The sequence below is a fragment of the Myxine glutinosa genome, chromosome 14 (genome assembly GCF_964187855.1).
Source record: "Myxine glutinosa chromosome 14, kmMyxGlut1.1, whole genome shotgun sequence".
Taxonomy (NCBI): Eukaryota; Metazoa; Chordata; class Myxini; order Myxiniformes; family Myxinidae; genus Myxine; species Myxine glutinosa.
In genome coordinates this window covers 37,714,434-37,737,099 of record NC_136274.1, presented here as the reverse complement: position 1 = coordinate 37,737,099, position 22,666 = coordinate 37,714,434, and the positions used below count along the sequence as shown (strand labels likewise).

The 22,666-nt window shown below is 43.8% G+C and overlaps 1 protein-coding gene across 4 annotated transcripts in view; it reads right to left on the bottom strand.

Annotated features, from left to right (window-relative positions):
• The window catches only part of LOC137439635 (calpain-9), a 92,210-nt gene extending 82,427 nt beyond the window's left edge, over positions 1 to 9,783 (bottom strand). For 3 of the 4 annotated variants that reach the window (XR_013621415.1, XM_078768350.1, XM_068135583.2), the window contains exons 1-2: positions 9,380 to 9,783; positions 570 to 639 (exon numbers count right to left, since the gene is read on the bottom strand). Coding sequence is in view for 2 of the 4 variants with exons in the window: in XM_078768350.1 (XP_078624476.1) it covers positions 570 to 639; positions 9,380 to 9,574 (265 nt within the window). In the remaining 2 variants the exon portion in view is untranslated. The remainder of the gene's footprint in view (positions 1 to 569; positions 640 to 9,379) is intronic. The other variant, XR_013621414.1, reaches the window with a different exon arrangement.
• Between the last annotated feature and the right edge of the window lie 12,883 nt (positions 9,784 to 22,666).

Sequence of the window (22,666 nt, the reverse complement as noted above, 5' to 3'; positions counted from 1 at the left end):
CTTCACAGCGAATGGACCGATTAGCGTTGATTTGGCGTCGAGCCTCCAATCCAGTTAGTCTCGAGATCAGTGAATTGTCCTAACCTCAATCACATCACTCAGTCGCATTCCCTTAGTGATAACATCACTCATTCCTTCTATAAAGACAATGAACGGACGCAGATTTTCCGGGGGAACCAATATGGCGACGAATCTACTTCCGGTGACTTCACAGCGAATGGACCGATTAGCGTTGATTTGGCGTCGAGCCTCCAATCCAGTTAGTCTCGAGATCAGTGAATTGTCCCAACCTCAATCACATCACTCAGTCGCATTCCCTTAGTGATAACATCACTCATTCCTTCTATAAAGACAATGAACGGACGCAGATTTTCCGGGGGAACCAATATGGCGACGAATCTACTTCCGGTGACTTCACAGCGAATGGACCGATTAGCGTTGATTTGGCGTCGAGCCTCCAATCCAGTTAGTATAGAGATCAGTGAATTGTCCTAACCTCAATCACATCACTCAGTCGCATTCCCTTAGTGATAACATCACTCATTCCTTCTAATAAACAACCAGCTTACCGAGAGCACCTTGCACGATGTCGGTCCGTGTCGCGTTTTCTGAGATGAACAGTGGATTCGAACAAATTTCCTTTGAAAAGATGTGAAAACCCATGTACATCGATTAGGCCATGCATTCTTCACTCACAGGGTGCGCCATTGCATTTACAGAAAAACCGTCACCCGACTCACCTGCAGTACATTTCACCATTAGCTTACAATATCAATATTGCTTTTAACGAATTGCTCGGAGGAATCAAAGGGGTTGGTGTCGTACAGAAGCGGACATTAAGCTGGCTGTCCCATCTGCTTGCATGCACTTGTAGACTTCAAATATCCCATAGTACCTGATTGATAATAATCAGTAATGAACAGGTAAACAGACACCTATTATACATTTTGAAAAAGCATCCTCATCTATTTTTACAACCATAGCTACACTTACCATTATACAGAAACTAATTAGTTTATTTTTCTTGTTTGCATTCCAGAGAGAATGACCAATTTGACACCAATCAGATTATATATATATATATTATGTAAGCAAAAAGAGGGGTTGCTGTTGAACACCGTGTCCAATAGGTCCTTGTGCAACTTTAAACTTTTATACCTTTAAATGAGACCATGATACAAACAAACTACAAATGTTGCAAGAAAGCATAATTCACGTAGTTTTTAATCAATACAGGTCCAAATTTTAGTCTTCAACATAACTGCCAACTTTCGTAATAAATCGTTCAATCCGCTCTTCCAACTTGTTGAATATTCTCCAGTTGCTATTGAGTCATTTAATCTATTGCATTTATGATTGTAGACCGAAGTTCATCCAAGAGTGTGGTTTTGATGAGTCATCAGCAGTTTCACATAGCCCCATAAAACGTAGTCCAATGGGGGCATAACTCCGCCAGGCTGCAGACCTTACCTTTTGTGTCCCACTGATAGGCCGGATCTGGATCCAGACCTGAACCAAAATCGAATTGGGTTGTTCTCGTCACCTACCAGACTCATCCACCAGGGTTTTGTCATAACCGATCGACAACCGTTTGACATATAGTGCTTCATATCATTTTTGGCCCAATCTCTCAATGATGAAAACCACTTTAAAAGCTAGAATGGCACTCGGTAGTCGGTAGAGCGCATACTTAGACCTCATACACTCATTCTGACCAAAAACTCGTTACCATCGTTAACTGAACACGCTCCTATTATGGCCGATATAGCCATATCATCCATGCAACTTATAAAGTCACATACATTGGCATTATCCGTAGCTTCATTGATTATATTCATTAATTATTAGGATTTTTAACCACTTCTGTGCGCATTAAGGCTAAATTTGCATCAATGAAGGTGAATAGGAAAAACATTTCAAACTCCATTCCCCATGACGAGTCGATCGTATGTATAAAGTTTTGCATCGATATGTTAAGCGGTTTTGGAGACGATTTTTTACATTTTTATTTTCAATCCAATATGCCCGCCAGACCACGTGACATATGACGTCATACATTTAATTCTTCACTCACATCGGGTCATATATCAGACATATGGAGTTTCAGATTTTTCACATAACGATTTCGATTCAACCAATTTTGGCTGGAATACCACTTCACTGATCTCATCATAATATCATCGTATACACTCCATGAGGAGTTGATGACATATGCCGAGTTTCAATTTTCTTTGTTGAGTGGATTTGGAGAAAAAGATGTCCAATTTTTTCCCCTTTAATCCAATATGGCTGTCATACCATGTGACTTATGACATCAGAGATCGCAGTAAAATATTCTCCATGGGAAATCACTCCAATGTTTTAAATTTATCGATTGGACAAGCGGTTCCTGGGAAAAACATTTTTAAAGGGAAAAGCTAGAGACGTAGAACGACACACACACACACACACACACACACACACACACACACACACACAGACACAACCACACACAGACACAACCACACACAGACACAACCACACACACACACAACCACACACACACACAGACACACACACACACACACACACAGACACAACCACACACACACACACACACAGACACAACCACACACAGAGACACAATCACACACAGACACAGACACAACCACACACACACACACACACACACACACACACACACACAGACACAACCACACACAGACACAAACACACACAAACACATACACACACACACACACACATATACACACATACAGACACACACACACATACAGACACACACACACACACACACAGACACAACCACAGACACACACAGACACAGACACAGACACACACACACACACACACAGACACACACACAGACACAACCACACACAGACACAGACACAACCACACACACACACACCCACACACACAGACACACACACACAGCCACACACACACACACACAGGCACACACACACACACACAGACATAAACACACACAGACACAACCACACACGCACACACACACACAGACACAACCACACACGCACACGCACACACACACACACACAGACACAACCACACACACAGACATAAACACACACAGACATAACCACACATGCACACACACACACACACACACAGACACAACCACACACGCACACACACACACAACCACACACACAGACACAACCACACACACAGACACAACCACACACAGACACAAACACACACAACCACATACACACACACACATATACACACATACAGACACACACACACACACACATACAGACACACACACACACACACACACACAGACACAACCACAAACACACAGACACAGACAGACACACACACACAGACACAACCACACACAGACACAGACACAACCACACTCACACACACACACAGACACACACACACAGACACACACACACACACACAGCCACACACACACACACAGACACACACACCGACACACATACACACACATACACACACAGATACACACACACACACACACACAGACACACACACACACAGCCACACACACACACACACACACACACACACAGAGACACACACACAGACACACACACCGACACACATACACACACAGACACACACACAGATACACACACAGACACAGAGACACACACACACACACACACAGAGACACACACACAGACACACACACAGACACACACACACAGAGACAGACAGACACACACACACACACACACACACACACACGCACAGACACACATACAGACACACACACACACACACACACACCGACACACATACACACACAGACACACACACAGATACACACACACACACACACACAGAGACACACACACACACACAGCCACACACACACACACACACACACACACACACACACAGACACACACACACACACACCGACACACATACACACACAGACACACACACACAGATACACACACACACACACACACACACAGACACACACACACACAGACACACACACACAGAGACACACACACAGAGACACACACACAGAGACAGACAGACACACACACACACACACACACACACGCACAGACACACATACAGACACACACACACACACACACACACACACAGAGACACACACACCGACACACATACACACACAGACACACACACAGATACACACACACACACAGAGACAGACACACAGACACACACACACACACACACACACACACACGCACAGACACACATACAGACACACACACACACACACACGCACAGACACACATACAGACACACACACACACACACACACACACACACACACAGGCACACACACAGACATACACACACAGACATATACACACACACACACACACACACACACACGCACAGACACACACACACACACACACACACACACACACACACACACACACACACACACAGTTGCAATAAATAGTCTTGCATCCTCTTCGGGGGCGATACTGATTTTAAAATTATTGAATCCTATCTTCACCACAATTGCATCAATTTGTCCTTGTTACACACCTAACTTTTACACAGAGTTTCGTCCAAATCCATCCATAACGTTTTGAGATATCCTGCTCACAACCAGACAGAGGTAAAAATATAACCTCCGTCCACCTTTGGTGGCAAAGGTACTTTTGCTTCCATGCACCATTTATAGTTTGTTTATATCATGCCTACATCAAAAGGTATCAAAGTTCAAAGTTGCACAAGGACTTTATGAACACCCTGGATTAAAAAAGAGAATATGAGAAAAGTAAGGAAATTGGGGAAATAAAAGTGGGGTGGGGGGAGGGGATCAAAATTATCACCTTTTTGCATCCGTAATATGTAGATGAGCCTTTCTCTTAGTAATCTATGAAACCTTGAACGTTAGACATGCTGCTCCAACTCTCCCAACAATGAATGGAGACACTCAATATCTGACATGAGGTCATGGCCGTCTCTCTGGACATATGTCGTGCTTCTGATACAGTCTGGCATCCTGCCTTGATCTCCAAACTCTCTGCCTATGGTATCCAAGGCCACCTCCTCTCATGCATCACTGACTTCCTCTACTCTTGTATTCATCGTGCAGCTCTTAACGGGATCCTCTCATCTTCCCTCCCTTATCGCTGTGATGTTAGTGCTTCGGTATGGCAGATCCTCAGCAGATACGTTTGAATGTTATCGCTGTGATGTTAGTGCTTCGGTATGGCAGATCTTCAGCAGATACGTTTGAATGTTATTGCTGTGATGTTAGTGCTTCGGTATGGCAGATCCTCAGCAGATACGTTTGAATGTTATCGCTGTGATGTTACTGCTTCGGTTCCCTCTCTGCATTCAAACGTATCAACTGAGGACCTCCCATGCTGAAGCACTAACATCACAGCGATAACATTCAAACATATCGACTGAGGATCTCCCATATCGAAGCACGAACATCACAGCCATAACATTCAAACGTATCTACTGAGGATCTGCCATACCGAAGCACTAACATCACAGCCATAGCATTCAACCGTATCTACTGAGGATCTCCCATACCGAAGCACGAACATCACAGCGATAACATTCAAACGTGTCGACTGAGGATCTCCCACACCGAAGCACTAACATTACAGCGATAACATTCAAACATATCGACTGAGGATCTCCCATACCGAAGCACTAACATTACAGCGATAACATTCAAACGTATTGACTGAGGATCTCCCACACCGAAGCACTAACATTACAGCGATAACATTCAAACGTATTGACTGAGGATCTCCCACACCGAAGCACTAACATTACAGCGATAACATTCAAACGTATTGACTGAGGATCTCCCACACCGAAGCACTAACATTACAGCGATAACATTCAAACGTATTGACTGAGGATCTCCCACACCGAAGCACTAACATTACAGCGATAACATTCAAACGTATTGACTGAGGATCTCCCACACCGAAGCACTAACATTACAGCGATAACATTCAAACGTATTGACTGAGGATCTCCCACACCGAAGCACTAACATTACAGCGATAACATTCAAACGTATCGACTGAGGATCTCCCATATCGAAGCACGAACATCACAGCCATAACATTCAAACGTATCGACTGAGGATCTCCCATACCGAAGCACTAACATCACAGCCATAACATTCAAACGTATCGACTGAGGATCTCCCATATCGAAGCACGAACATCACAGCGATAACATTCAAACGTATCTACCGAGTATCTCCCACACCGAAGCACTAACATTACAGCGATAACATTCAAACGTATCGACTGAGGATCTCCCATATCGAAGCACGAACATCACAGCGATAACATTCAAACGTATCTGCCGAGTATCTCCCACACCGAAGCACTAACATCACAGCCATAACATTCAAACGTATCGACTGAGGATCTCCCATACCGAAGCACTAACATCACAGCCATAACATTCAAACGTATTGACTGAGGATCTCCCATACCGAAGCACTAACACCACAGCGATAACATTCAAACGTATCTACCGAGTATCTCTCATACCGAAGCTGAGAGTCTCGGCCTGGTATTGTCAAATCGCAGGCAGGTTGGTGGCCTCTCTGTGTTCCGCCTCCTTTTTGGTCTTGCACGCTCTGCCATCTCTCGGCTCTGTGCCCCCCAGGTGGGCACACCTGGTCTCATAGTATTCCTCTTCTTGTTAAACTCACAAATTCCAGGTTCACTGCTCACCTCCACTCATTTGTTCCTCTTTTCTCTCACCCGTGGAACAAACTTCCCAATTCTGTCCAGTTTCATTCTTTCCTCCAGGGCTTCAATACACCTGTTCGCCATGACCTCAGGTCATCCCCGATCCCCGATCCATACTCATGATCCCTTCTACCCCAAAAATTCCAAAGCAATCCCCTTTAGCAGGTTGTTGTGGTTTTCTCTCTCCCACACCTCTTTTTGTTTTGTGGTTGTCGGTTGATTTGCTCCTTTTCACTTTCATCCCCTCTTTCCACAACCGAAGAAGAGGGGAACACAACTCAGGTTGTGTTCATCAAGGTGTCACCCCGTGTGTCCTTCTCATGTTCCATTCGATCCCACTCTCACCTCCACTAGGCTCTTCGTGTCCCTCCCTTTCCATTCTGCTCCAGCTCTTCCATGAACCTCGATCATGTTCCCCGAAGATGGTTTGAGTACAAATTAAATGATCATTCCATGTGTCACATGATGGTTTCAACATATCACGTAAAATACACACGAGAGGTGCGCACTCAGGTGCTTACAGATGTGAAACCACAACTTGGTCCCTTTGAAGTAAGCAGGTGACACCACGATCCAACTTTTGGTAAAATGAGATCCTAAGTTCAGGTTCTCATTTGTAATCCCATTAAATTCCCACTGAGCTCAAATATTAGTTTCAATTTAAGACATTTTGACCTGAACTTCAATTAACACTGAAGGTGTATTGGACTTATTTGGTGTACCTGACTCGATTTGGGCCTAGTCAAGGGATAGCCAGGTTTACCTCTCACGGGCTCCACTGGATTATTTAGAGTAATTTTTGGATGTCCCATTACAACATTTCCTTTGGTATCATCATATTCATGTCTTTTTGAGAAAGAACACCTGCTTGATGAGGCTACCGTTGTGCTCTTGACTTGGAGCCATGAATTTAACGAGGCATTCACTGAAATTGAATTGGTTTCGTTAAATAATTAGCACCTTGGGGGTGAGGGATCACCTGTTCATTACTTAGAAAAATGGTGCAACCCTCACTTCTGTTTCCTCACCTTACACCTGTGTCGTTAGTTCTTTGTTGTTCTCCTAATACCTGTCTCGTTTCAAACTTATTTCCATTGAAACCACACTACAATCCTACCACACTCCACACATACTACACTCCACTCCGACCACAATCCGATCACACTCCACTCTACTCCACTCCGACCACAATCCGATCACACTCCACTCCAACCACAATCCGATCACACTCCGATCACACTCCACTCTACTCCACTCCTACCACACTCCACTCCGACCACAATCCGATCACACTCCACTCCGACCACAATCCTATCACACTCCACTCTACTCCACTCCACTCCTACCACACTCCACTCCGACCACAATCCTATCACACTCCACTCTACTCCACTCCTACCACACTCCACTCCGACCACAATCGGATCACACTCCACTCCAACCACAATCCGATCACACTCCACTCCAACCACAATCCGATCACACTCCACTCTACTCCACTCCTACCACACTCCACTCCGACCACAATCCTACCACACTCCACTCCGACCACAATCCGATCACACTCCACTCCAACCACAATCCTATCACACTCCACTCTACTCCACTCCTACCACACTCCACTCCGACCACAATCCTACCACACTCCACTCCGACCACAATCCGATCACACTCCACTCCAACCACAATCCTATCACACTCCACTCTACTCCACTCCTACCACACTGCTACCACACTCGATTCACTCCGACCACAATCCTACCACACTCCACACATACTACACTCCACTCCTACTACACTCCACTCCGACCACAATCCGATCACACTCCACTCTACTCCACTCCTACCACACTCCACTCCGACCACAATCCTATCACACTCCACTCTACTCCACTCCTACCACACTCCACTCCGACCACAATCCTATCACACTCCACTCTACTCCACCTCTACCACACTCCACTCCGACCACAATCCTATCCCACTCCACCTCTACCACACTCCACTCCGACCACAATCCTATCACACTCCACTCTACTCCACCCCTACCACACTCCACTCCGACCACAATCCTATCACACTCCACCTCTACCACACTCCACTCCGACCACAATCCTATCACACTCCACCTCTACCACACTCCACTCCGACCACAATCCTATCACACTCCACTCTACTCCACCCCTACCACACTCCACTCCGACCACAATCCTATCACACTCCACCCCTACCACACTCCACTCCGACCACAATCCTATCACACTCCACTCTACTCCACTCTAACCAGCCACTCGACTAAGTAGCCTAGTTAAAACGTGAATTTGTAATTTGTTCAGGGTGCCGGTGATAACTCACCTACTCTTCGTGAAGGACACCGTGGGATCTTTAACGTTCACTAACTAATACTGACAGACGGGACGGGACGGGACACACACTAACGAATCACCCTCCACCTCCTTGTGAAACAAACAAGTTTATAGGTGTCAGGATTCGAACCCAGGCTCGGCAGCTTGGTGCGTGTGGATCGCACATCGAGGCCATCCTGGCAGTCCAGGTTACACCGCAAGCTCGTCACCTGTGAAGTTTTTTGTTTAAAATACGTTTCTTGCCATTGTGATCTTGAACACCGAGAATCTTACCTTGGGTCTCTTCCACTGGATCCCGCTCAGTTGAATCGGTGAACCTTTGGCCCTGCCAAGGGACCACAGCGAGGCTGGAAAGATGTCATCGCGATAGAGGTCTCCCCATCGCAGGCACTGGGCACGCAGGTCTTCAAACACCTGTCCTTGGTAGGGCCTTACCTGGGTATCCTCGCGTCCTGCACCCAGCTCCATGGAGATGCTTGGCTCCTGGAAAAATGTATACCTGTACCTGGCCAAAACACTCACTTCCTAAAAATCTAGTTTGGATGTTTCCCCTTTTGCTTCCTTCTCGTGGCTTCGCGCTCCTGTAAAACGCAAATGACAAGTCAGCACTATATAGAACAAACACATGTCCTTCGTATTTACTCCACCCTGTATTTATATTCTCATTCATGCCATTCCTCCCCACACCCTCTAATATCCCATACCTCCTCCTCCCCACACCCTCTACTACCCATACCCCTCCTCCCCACACCCCCTCCTCTCCACACCCTCTACTCCCCATACCCCTCCTCCCCACACCCCCTCCTCCCTACACCCCCTCCTCTCCACACCTTCTACTCCAAACACCCCTCCTCTCCACATCCCCTCCTCTCCACATCCCCTCCTCTCCACCCCCTCTACTCCCCACACCTCCTCCACACACCTCCTCCCCATACCCCTCCTCTCCACATCCCCTCCTCTCCACACCCTCTACTCCAAACACCCCTCCTCCCCACACCCCCTCCTCTCCGCACCCTCGACTCCAAACACCCCTCCTCTCCACAACCCCCCTCCTCTCCACACCCTCTACTCCCCACACCTCCTCCTCACACCTCCTCCCCATACCCCTCCTCCCCATACCCCTCCTCTCCACACCCTCTACTCCAAACACCCCTCCTCTCCACATCCCCTCCTCTCCACACCCTCTACTCCCCACACCTCCTCCTCTCCACATCCTCTCTCCCACACATCCCCCCACACCCCCTAACCCTCGTACCCCCTCCTCATCACACCCCCCACACCCTACACCCCCTACACAGACACAAACTCCTCAGATTCCCCCCATAAGGCGATTTTCACTCACGTAATTCCCTCAAGATTTCCACTACGACCCCCACTTATCCTCTCGTTATGTTCCCTCCCCTTGATCCCCATGTGGTCGCCATATCTCCCCCCCGCCCCCCAAAAACCATCGACCCCCAATTGCAGAATCTGTTGCCCTCCTCATTAAGATCCCTCTTGTACCATTTTCTTCATTCCTACTAAACTTTCCTTAAATCCAGACATTTATTTCATTATTATACAACACAACATATCAGCGTCGTTACACTTAGCAGTTCACACCAAGTCACAACACACACCCCTGATAAATATAACCAGAGGACATGTTAACAGCCAAGGTAAACAACCCACACCTCTGATAACCAAAGGACATGTTAACAGCCAAGGTAAACAACCCACACCTCTGATAACCAAAGGACATGTTAACAGCCAAGGTAAACTTGGGAGATATTTAACTAGGAATGCTAAAGTTAACACCAAACTTCTCATCAATCAATAATTGTCTAAGGACAAATATTATTAAATAGATAAATTTCAAACACAAATGTAACCTGAGAAAAGCCAATGCTAACAAGATGCCACCTGTCTCACACCTGCCTGACTTTTATAAAAAGGTAACTATTTATAAATAAATAAATCTTTGGTTGGAATTAAGAACATTTCGTTCCTTTTGTCATTTTATGTGCATTTTTGTTTGGGAAACAAGTCCTGACAACAAACCCTGGGTGTGTTCATTTACCAAGATCCTTGTGGAGTTCTCGCCAATAACAACTCCAACAAACCGGATGATAAGGAACGGCTCGGCAAGCGCTAGCAATCTGATTGGTAATGGAACACAGACCAGGTCACTCCACCTTGGACATGGTGCTTCTACTCTCTCAACAATGGATGTAGGTCCTCAATGCAATGGATGGAGGCCTCCAACAAACCGGATGATAAGGAACGGCTTGGCTTGGCAAGCGCTAGCTGTCTGATTGGTAATGGAACACAGACCAGGTCCCTCCACCTTGGACATGATGCTTCTACTCTCTCAACAATGGATGTAGGTCCTCAATGCAATGTATTGAGGCCTCCAACAAAACGGATGATAAGGAACGGCTTGGCTTGGCAAGCGCTAGCTATCTGATTGGTAATGGAACACAGACTAGGTAAACTCCACCTTGGACATGGTGCTTCTACTCTCTCAACAATGGATGGAGGCCCTCAATGCAATGGATGGAGGCCTCCAACAAAACGGATGATAAGGAACGGCTTGGCTTGGCAAGCGCTAGCTATCTGATTGGTAATGGAACACAGACTAGGTAAACTCCACCTTGGACATGGTGCTTCTACTCTCTCAACAATGGATGGAGGCCCTCAATGCAATGGATGGAGGCCTCCAACAAAACGGATGATAAGGAACGGCTTGGCTTGGCAAGCGCTAGCTGTCTGATTGGTAATGGAACACAGACCAGGTCACTGACATGGTCACTCCACCTTGGACATGGTGCTTCTACTCTCCCAACAATGGATGGAGGCCCTCAATGTCAGACATTATATTACATCAAGAGCGTCTCTCTGGGCATATCTAGTGCTTCCAATACAGTCTGCCATTCCACTTTACTATCCAAACTCTGCCTATGGAATCCAAGGCCAACTACACACATGGCTAACTGACTTCGTCTACCTTCGTAGTCAATGTGTGGCTCTCCACAGAACCCTTTCATATCCTCTCCCTGTCAAGTCTTGGGTATCCCAAGACAGTTCTAGGCCTCATCCTATTCCTAATCTTCATCTTCATTAATGATCTCTCCGACTCACTAGAAAATCCCTTTATCTATTTGCTGCTGACTCCACCCTCGGTCGTGACATCCCTCATCCTTCAGACAGGTAGGCTCTTCCCTCTCTTCAAACCTTGAAAAAAAAAAATCACAATATGGTCAAACACCTGGAATATGTTTTTCAATCCAGACAAATGTCACACTCTCACTATCTCTGGAACCAGCATCTGGCAAATCCCCTCCTATTTCTGGACAATCTTGACCTTGAGGAAGTTCAGTCACTCAAACTCCTGGGTCTCACTATCAGCCATGATCTTTCTTGGGCAAACCACATTTCAACATTGGCCTCCAAAGCCACCACCGACTGGGCATCTTCCATCGTGCAAAGTCCTTCCTTGGCACACCTGAACTCCTATTCACCTACAAGGCCTCCATCTGCATCTTGTTGGAGTTCTGCTCTCCCCTCTGGGTTGGCTCCTCTGCCTCTCATCTTGCTCAGCTTGATGCTGTGGAAACCAAGGCCTTTAAGATTATTGGAATCTTCCATGATGAAGCCTAGTTTATCACTTTGCCATCGCAGACAGGTCAGTGGTCTCTCTGTGGTCTACTACCTCCTTCCTGGTCTTGCATCCTCTGCTCTTTCCGTGTTTCCCCTCCCTCCCTTCCCAGGTTACTGCAGGGCGCACATGGTCCCTTGCTGGTGAAACTACCTAAACCCAGGATCACCTTCCTCTCATTCGTTCCTCTTTTTGCACACATGTGGAACTAACTTCCACATTCCCTTCAATCTCATTGTTCTCTCCAGTTCTTCAAGACAGTTGTTCACCACTATCTCAGATCTTCCCAATCCAAAACCATTATATTTTCTTCCCTTGAAAATCCTCCACCCTCTTCCTTCCAAATTTCGAGTTTTATGTTCCTGTGACTTTCCTTCTGCATCCATATTATCTCCCCTGTCCCCATTGTTTGTCCAAGCCTCCCTCTCTTTTGTCCTTCATCCCTGGTGTTAGTGTGTGCCCCCACCTCTCTCTCTGCTGTTCCTTTTTGTCCTGTCACATCCTGATACGTTCATAGGCCATCTTACTATAATTCACCAAATGTCCGTCTGTCCGTCCATCCGTCCGTCCGTTCCCATGTACCGCAAAAACGGCTGAACCGATCGCAACGAAATTTTGGGTGGGTATTCCTGGGGCCTCTGGGAGTAAAATAGGCTATATTGATTTCCCAATTTTCCAATTTTTCCAATTTTCCAGTTTTTCCAAACACGATGGAATAATATTTACCAATATGAACAGTGATGTGGCTTTTATTGAAATTCTATACAAATACTGTTTAGATTTTGATGAGAATTACGAACCTGCAGCGAATGCGGAAGTGGACAGATTGACGGCAATGCGCGGGTTTGATAATATCCCAATACAACCGTCATTCAATCGTAATGTTAAATCGTTAAACGTTAATCGTGTTAATGGTTTTGTTAAAGTATCAATTGATGATTGGAATTGAGTGAATACAATTACGATTTTGAATTCGTAATTGTGTTCACCCAACCGTACGGAACTTCACATCAGGATTTAAATATTTGTTTATGTCATGAATGTTGTTAAAAGTTTATTTTTTATATTAATGTTATTCACTTGTGATTGGAGTTATGCTGTTTGGAATGAAAAAAGAGATTTCGAGTTCAAGTGAATGACGGAATGCCGTGATGGTTTCTACTTTCTAAACGTGAATTCGTGGATCGCCATATGCAGATTCGCCATTGACTGGGTATGGAACACACGTACCTGTTTGTTTGCCAATGGGTACGTTTTTCATGGAAGTCCTTCACGAACTTGCTGTCCATGTCTGACGTGCGACTGAAGGTGCTACAGCAATGTGGAATTTATTGTTTTCATGCTTTAGCATTCGCCGTTTCTGCATTGTCTGTTTGCTTCTGGCCTCCCACCCGTACGAAACACGGGTACCTCACTAGTAAGCCAAAATCCGACAGAGGGCTAGAAAATGACTTTCGTTGCACACAGCTGGCCTCCAAGTAAACGTGGACGTTTCCCGATGTTTAAGATATGCTGATTACGAATTTGCAGTTGCACACTCGATATTCCATTTCATAGGGGGTCAAAAACGGCCTTGAACTTCTCACAAGGATCGAAGGGTTCACAGCAGTCGGAGACGTTTTTCGGCCTGTGCGGAATGTACACATAGTGTGGTATCGTTGGGTGGGGTCGAAAGTTTCGGGGAAGGATAAGAAGGCTGGAGTCATCATGATACCCTGATATGGGAGGGGTGGGGAAGGAGAAGAAGGCTGGAGTCATCATGATACCCTGATATGGGAAGGGTGGGGAAGGAGAAGAAGGCTGGAGTCATCATGATACCCTGATATGGGAGGTGTGGGGAAGGAGAAGAAGGCTGGAGTCGTCATGATACCCTGATATGTGGAGGGTGGGGTTAGGGTTATTGGGGGCCTAGGAGGGCTTGGGGGAGGCGCACACCACCACCTAGGTCACTCCTCTAGGTCACCTCTAGGAGGGCACCTCCAGGGGTCACACCAGCTAGAAGGCTAACTTGTGAGTCGCAGGGGCTCAAACGCAGCACCCTATAAGATGTCAATCCAGCCACCTTAACCGTTAGGCCAACACCAGGTGTATATATAGTAGTCTGAATGCACAACTCACCTGCACCGTCTTTGTCGACTGATCGAGCACATGTACTATATAGCAGGAGCGATGCTATTTTACTTCTATTGCGACACAATCTTTGCCAATCTTGGCGACACAATCTGGCGTAGAACACTCTCATCAATTCTGAGAGTGGCAACCTTTCTTAATGTACCTGAAAGTTATGATCAGAAAAATGTTTGAAAATCTGCCAAATAATTTTACTGAATACAATCGCATATTTCTTTCTCAATTCTCTAACAAAAGCTCCATGGCTCCATCACATTTGCTTGGACAGTTTTGCAAAAGTCCAGTTGAAGGACCACCTCACCTGCATCAATTGTCTCTGCTTGTGCAAGATTATCCCATCTGAAGAGTTTGTCAGATTTAACCATTTTCACTTCTCTCTTACAAATGATGCAAACATTAGGCAGCACATCTGATTATACCTTGAAGTAGACTTCTTCCTAAAAACAGCTGCAGCTGGATATGACCTGAGTCTCTTTGGAGGGGATGAAATACCAGGATTTTGTAGCTTAACAGTTTCTGATTCTGCTCGAAGTTGCCTTTGAACCTTCTGACGATTCGTGGATTTCCTGTCGCAGGTCAAATGATATCCAGGAGCAAATGATACCCACGATATCCAGATACTGCAGTAGTAGCTTTGATTGCAATGCCTGATGATGATCCACTTGCCATTTTTGTTGGAAGTAGAATGTATGGCACTTTTCGACGTCACGACGTCGACTGATGTGCCACCGCCCACATGATGACATCATTATACAATACACATAGTTGCACCAACTTTGATTGAAATCCCTTCAGCCGTTCTCAAGTATCACATTTTTACCTGACATGACCTCTGACCTTCAGCCTGGTGTTGGCTTCGCGGTTAGGGTGCCAGCTTGGGATCCTGCGATCCTGGGTTCGAATCCCGGTCGATCGCTGAATTAACGCCAGGGGGGTTGACTCGGCCTGTCATCCTTCCGAGGTCGGCAAATTGAGTACCAGCTCACTGGTAATTCCCTGTGTGTCGCAAGAGGCGACTAACAGGTTTGGCGGCAGGAAGGGCATCCGGCCATAAAACATTGCTTCAAAAAGGGAACCACGGTGCCCAAAAAAGGCCAACCCCTGCTCTGTGTGGAAAAATGGCCTCTAAAGGTGGTTCTTGACCTTTTGATGCCGAAGTCTAATCAGTTCATCTTTGCATAATAATATATATTTGTATCAAGTTTAAGCAAAATCCCATCACTGGTTCACAAGTTCGTGTGGTAAAATATTTTTTATGACATGACCCCTAACCTTCGACCCCAGAATCAAAGCAGTTGATTTAATTTGAAGATTTGATGACAAAGCTCAAATGGTAAATTGAAATTTCAGGTTAATTGGATGAAAATTGATGATTTTAGGTGATGCTGACATTTGCCCTTTTGACAAAATTATTGAAATTTTAACACAGCTTTCAGAATATGGAGAAGACAAATGAATAGTTTGTTCAAAATGTCAAAGGTCAACATCACCTAAAATCGGCAATTTTCATCCAATTGACCTGTAATTTTAAGAATTTGCATATTGGGTCATTTAATTGGTTCACCAATCAAAAGCTAAAAGCAGACTGTTTTTTATATCAAAAGGTCAAGGTTGTATAAAGTGACCCAATTCAGAGTGTAACCTGCGTTGTCTTAAGAAGGTCAAAAGTTCAAAAGTCAAGGTCACTAAATCAACAATTTTCATCCGATTGACTTGAACTTTGAGCAGGGTTTGTATATTGGGTCACAGAAGCCTATTGCTTTTGAGTTCAAAGGGTTAAGGTCACCAAAAATCATCATTTTTTTGTATTTTAAAGCTGCTTTCATCATGTTTAGCATATGGAAGAAAAATGAAGTCCGAATACAAAGCGGACGCAGATGGGCTTTCCATTTTGAGATGCTTTCCATTTAATGTTGTTATTGCTGTTGCTTTTTCACCTCATTCGCCCCATTGGGCTACATTTTATGGGGATATGAAAAACTGTTGTTCAATCCTCGAAACCACATTGTTGAGATGAACTTGGGGCTGCACTCACAAATGCAATTCATGAACAAGAAAAAGAGCAATCAGAGATTGCAAACCCTCGCCAGGATGTATTTTCTGTAGTTTTTAAGGCTTTTGTGTTAAAACAAATATGGCGGCCGAACCACGTAACCGATGACGTCATCATTATTTTTTTTCTAAACGAATTTATTCCTATATTATGCTCAAGAAATTTCATCTTGATCGGATGAAGTTTTGTACTTGTGAAATGATGACGTCATAATGAAGGCACCAATGACGTCATCGTTAACGAGACTTATTCCCCATGGGAAGTACTTGACAATGAGCCATGTTTAAATTTTTTCCATGGAGCGGGGTCGGAGATATAGAGGGCCAAAGTTTTTCGGTTTTTGCAAGATGGGGCCTTTATCGCTGAACTATGACGTCATAATTATCATTATAATAATATACAGGAGGAGGCGCTCCTATGGTGAAAATTTCGTGTCAATCGGTCCAAGAATTGCAGGAAAAAAAATTCATACTGATCGAATCAAGCATTGTACTTGCCGAATTATGACGTCATTATTACTGTACTGATGACATCATCATTAACATATCTTATTCGCCAATGGGAGTGCTTGACATAGAGCCATATTTAAATTTTTTCCATGGAGTGGTTTCGGAGATATAGAGGTGCAACTTTTTTAGATTTTTCCAAGATGGCGCCTGTACCACGTGACCAATGACGTCATAATTATCATTAGAACAATTCTTCAGGAGGAGCCGCTCATATTCTGAAAATTTCGTGTTCATCGGACTAACAGTTGCAGAGGAATTTTTTCTTTTCATACTGATCAGATCAAGCGTTGTACTTGTCGAATTATGACGTCATAATGGAGGTACCTATGACATCATCAGTAACATATCTTATTTCCCATGGGATGTACTTGACAATGCGCCATGTTTCAATTTTTTCCATTAAGCGGTTTGGGAGATATAGAGGTGTAACGTTTTTCTAAGATGGCGTCTGTATCATGTGACCTATGACGTCATAATTATCAGCAAAAACATCTACAGGCAGAAGCGCTCCTACGGTAAAATTTCATGTCAATCGGACCGACGGTTGCCGAGAAAATTAATTTTTGAAATGCAGACACGGCACACGTACGGCACATGTGTACGCACGCGATTTCTTACCCTCGCTTTTCGCTTCGAGAGCGCAGGGTAACAAGACGACTATATACACAGATAGAGAATTTTGGAAGAAGAGAGCAACAGAGGATGACGGATCAATAGACACATTTGGGAAAAGGGAAAACATTCGGACAATAGCAAACAGATGAACCAGAGCACAAGGGGTGGGAACAGGAGGATCTTGGTCATCTTGGTGGACGTGGTGAAAAAAAGATCGAGACGGAAAACAATGTTGAGAAACAAATGCCAGGATTATAAATATTGTTTTAATCAAAGTGAAACAAAAATCACAAACACTCGGTACTGGGAATACAAACAGCAAAAGTGTTGGATGAGGGAAACAGAGCGTTTCAGTATGGGAGGAAATACAAGGGAATGCAAGTGATGGAAGCCCGTGACCTCATGAACATCTTCAACGTGATGTGATTTGGAAATGAAAATAAACCCAGTGGTGATGATCTCCCGTCGAGCCAAATTTCTGCACAACTAGGGGAATCCAACAACCAAAACCAACACTATATGGTATTCAAGGAATACTTACCCTGCACATTCAATTTGGTGCGAGCCAACTCTTCTGTTTTTGAAGTTTTTTTTTTCGTTGATCCAATATGGCTGCCAGACCACGTGGGCGATGACATCATAAATTTACATTCTCCAATAGTAATATAATTGTTGTGTCGATCACGCTCAAGAAATTTCAAACTGATCAGACTATGCGTTGTCCCTGTCGAAGTTTGACGCCATAATTAAGGCACCAATGATGTCATCATTAACAACAATTATTCCCCATGCAGAGTTCTTCACAATGAGCCACGTTTCAATTTTTTCCATGAGCGGTTTCAGAGATATAGAGGTGCGAAGTTCTTCCAAGTTGGCACCCGTACCACGTGACCTATGACGTCATAATTATCACTAAAATTGGGAGATAGGCCAAAAACGATATATAGCAGGATATCTCAAAAAGGTGAGGACGGATTTAGACGAAACTTGGTGGAGAGGTTGGGTGTCGGACAAGGACGATTCTATTCGATTTTGGTGAAGATCTTAATATGGATTCGGATATGAGAATTATTTAATGTTTAAGTGATTCTTCACCATTGGGAGATTGGGCCAAAAACGATACATAGCAGAATATCTAAAAAAGTTATAGATGGATTTGGATGAAACGTGGTGGAGATGTTGGGTGTATGACAAGGACTAATCGAATCGATTTTGGTGAAGATCGGAATATGGATTCGGATATGGGAGTTATTTAATTTTTAAGTGATTCTTCACCATTGTGAGATCGGGCCAAAAACGATACATAGCAGGATATCTCAAAAAGTTATAGATGGATTTGGATGAAACGTGGTGGAGATGTTGGGTGCGTGACAAGGTCTAATCGATTCGATTTTGGTGAAAATCTGAATATGGATTCGTATATGAGAATTATTTAATATTTAAGTGATTCTTCACCATTGTGAGATCGGGCCAAAAACGATACATAGCAGGATATCTCAAAAAGTTATAGATGGATTTGGATGAAACGTGGTGGAGATGTTGGGTGTGTGACAAGGACTAATCGAATCGATTTTGGTGAAGATCGGAATATGGATTCGGATATGGGAGTTATTTAATTTTTAAGTGATTCTTCACCATTGGGAGATCGGGCCAAAAATGATACATAGCAGGATATCTCAAAAAGTTATAGATGGATTTGGACGAAACTTTGTGGAGATGTTGGGTGTGTGACAAGGACGATTCGATTCGATTTTAGTGAAAATCTGAATATGGATTCGTATATGAGAATTATTTAATGTTTAAGTGATTCTTCACCATTGGGAGATAGGGCCAAAAACGATACATAGCAGGATATCGCAAAAGTTATAGATGGATTTGGACGAAACGTGGTGGAGATGTTGGGTGTGTGACAAGGACTAATCGATTCGATTTTGGTGAAGATCGGAATATGGATTCGGATATGAGAAATATTTAATTTTTAAGTGATTCTTCACCATTAGGAGATAGGGCCAAAAATGATACATAGCGGGATATCTCAAAAAGTTATGGACGGATTATGACAAAACTTGGTGGATGAGTTGGTTCGGTGATAAGAACAACTCGATTAGATTTTGGTTCAGGTCTGGATCCAGATCCGGCCCTATCACTGAATACAAAATGTAAAATGTTCAGCCTGGTGGAGGTATGCTCTCTACCGAGCATCGTTCTAGTTTTTAGCCTTATTATGCAGTGTGAGTATTGTATATCAATATATGTGTGTGCATCAATATATATGAGGATATCCCGAAAACTCAATAGCTCAGTGGGCTGTCACCGCATAAGTGATGAGGTATGTGGGTTCGAGTCCCAGGTTGAGTCAGAAAATTTTCACACTTGCCTCACGCAGGAATTTGTTCATTTGTTAAAAAATATATATATATATGTAATATATCTATATAAATAAAGGAGGAGTGTCTGTGTGTCTGTCTGGATGTCCACTTATAACTCAAGAACTACACATCGGAGAAAAGTTTTAGACACAGATTCGGAATCAGCATAAAATTCCGGTGGTTATAGGCTACTTTTTATTTTAATATCAATGGTTTAAAAAACCGCGCCAGCTGCAATTCCATGGTGTAGTTTGTGGCGGCGCTATTGCCCCTTTCCGATCCCATGACGCATTGCGGTTCCGATTCGCGATAAGGTCTACGCGCTATCACCGACACTTTTCCATACCTTTTAATCAGATTTACCTTATCGTCCATCGTAACCACATTACGCTTGGAAACACTAGCATTATCCTTCTTCGGACCCATGGCTAACACAGACACAGTAAAGGAATACTGTACGTCGCCTCTGTTTTTGAATGAGAATCAGCGGTTGTGCGTACGTACGGTATACTGTACGTACATATTTATATTTTTTTAATGTGCTTTTTATTGTATTTTAAATTGTTTTTAGCTTCTTTTATTGTTAATTTATGTACTATTTTATTTATTTTAAATATATTTTTAAGGAAAACAAATGTTTTCACGTCCGTAGGAGTGACGTAATGTCGCACATAATGACGTTCGCTGCCCGGTCATGAAAGAAATTATGATTCTCTTGCCAAAGTGACATGAAGATCAGGCAGTAAACCTCCCAACTAAGTTTCTCAACAGTCGTCAGCCTCAAGGACTCCCAACACACAGGTTGATTCTCAAGGTGGGAGCCCCAATCATGCTTCTAAGGAATCCTGATCCACCAAAGCTGTGTATTAATGGAACACGATTGACAATCCAGCAAATGATGCCGCATGTCCTAGAGGCAACCATCCTCTCAGGACAATACAGAGGAGAGAAAGTATTCATTCCAAGGATACCACTTATTCCACCTGACCTTCCATTCTCCTTCAAGAGGATTCAGTTCCCCATCAGGCTATGTTTTGCTATGTCCATCAACAGGGCGCAGGGGCAATCAATGAAGGTTGTAGGCCTGAACTTCACAGAACAAGTTTGCCCATGGCCAGCTGTACGTGGGCTGCTCGAGGGTTGGAAAACCAAGCAATCTTTATGTCTTGGCACCAAGTAAGAAAACCAGAAATGTTGTATACCCCGAGGTTTTGAGAAATTGAAAATTGAAAAAACGTCATGTAGGAAATGTACTGTGATATTGCTCTAAAATATACATGTTCTTTTCATCATATATTTGTATTATTCTTATTCAACCCGGGCGAAGCCAGGTACCTCAGCTAGTATATATATATATATATATGTCGAGATCGAAGACCTCAAGGGAAGGAAGAAGAAGAAGAATCAGAGGAAGAAGAGCAACAATGTTTAATAAAATCGATTATACACACACGTGTGGAGCGAGGCTCGAGAATGTACCGCCTACACGCAGCGGACAATTCCTCAAGATACTCGCTGAAAAATAAGTGGAAAGGCATTTCATTTATAGCAAAATATTAGACAAGAATCTGCGCTAAAGACATAGCACTACTGGGCAATAAGGACAACACCTCCATTGTCCCGTCCTATAGAAGGTCAAATTTAGACAACAAGATGTAAGCATAATGATAGGCTACGCTTTTTTTTGGCTATCTATCTAAACATATCAGACCCGAGCGCAGGCCGAAGTAAATATTCTTATACACTAGGCTAAATGGTAGATGAAGATTGGATACGTCCTTGGTTTAGGAGACATACTAAACACTACGAAGATATATAATTAATTATTCCCTTTGTGAAGGAGGCGTTTGGATGACATCTTTTTCCTGTACGTGGGTCGAGAGCATTTTATCTACTGTTGGCACATTCATTCAAGGACTAATTTACTAGGCTAAGGATCCACCCTGCACGTTGAGCCTCGAAACCACATTTTGTCCACTCACCTCTGTCTGCAGTTGAGTTCAAATCAGTTTTCAGAAGCACGATATATAATTTCAGATGTTATGATCAATTGAGTCATGGGGTCTGAACCCTAATGGCTAACATATATATATATATATATATATATATATATATATATATATATATATATATATATATATATATATATATATATATATATATATATATATATATATATATTGATGCTGATCGCGGTTAGGATGTTATAGACCGAGCGGTGGTTTAAAACCGCGACCTAACAAAACT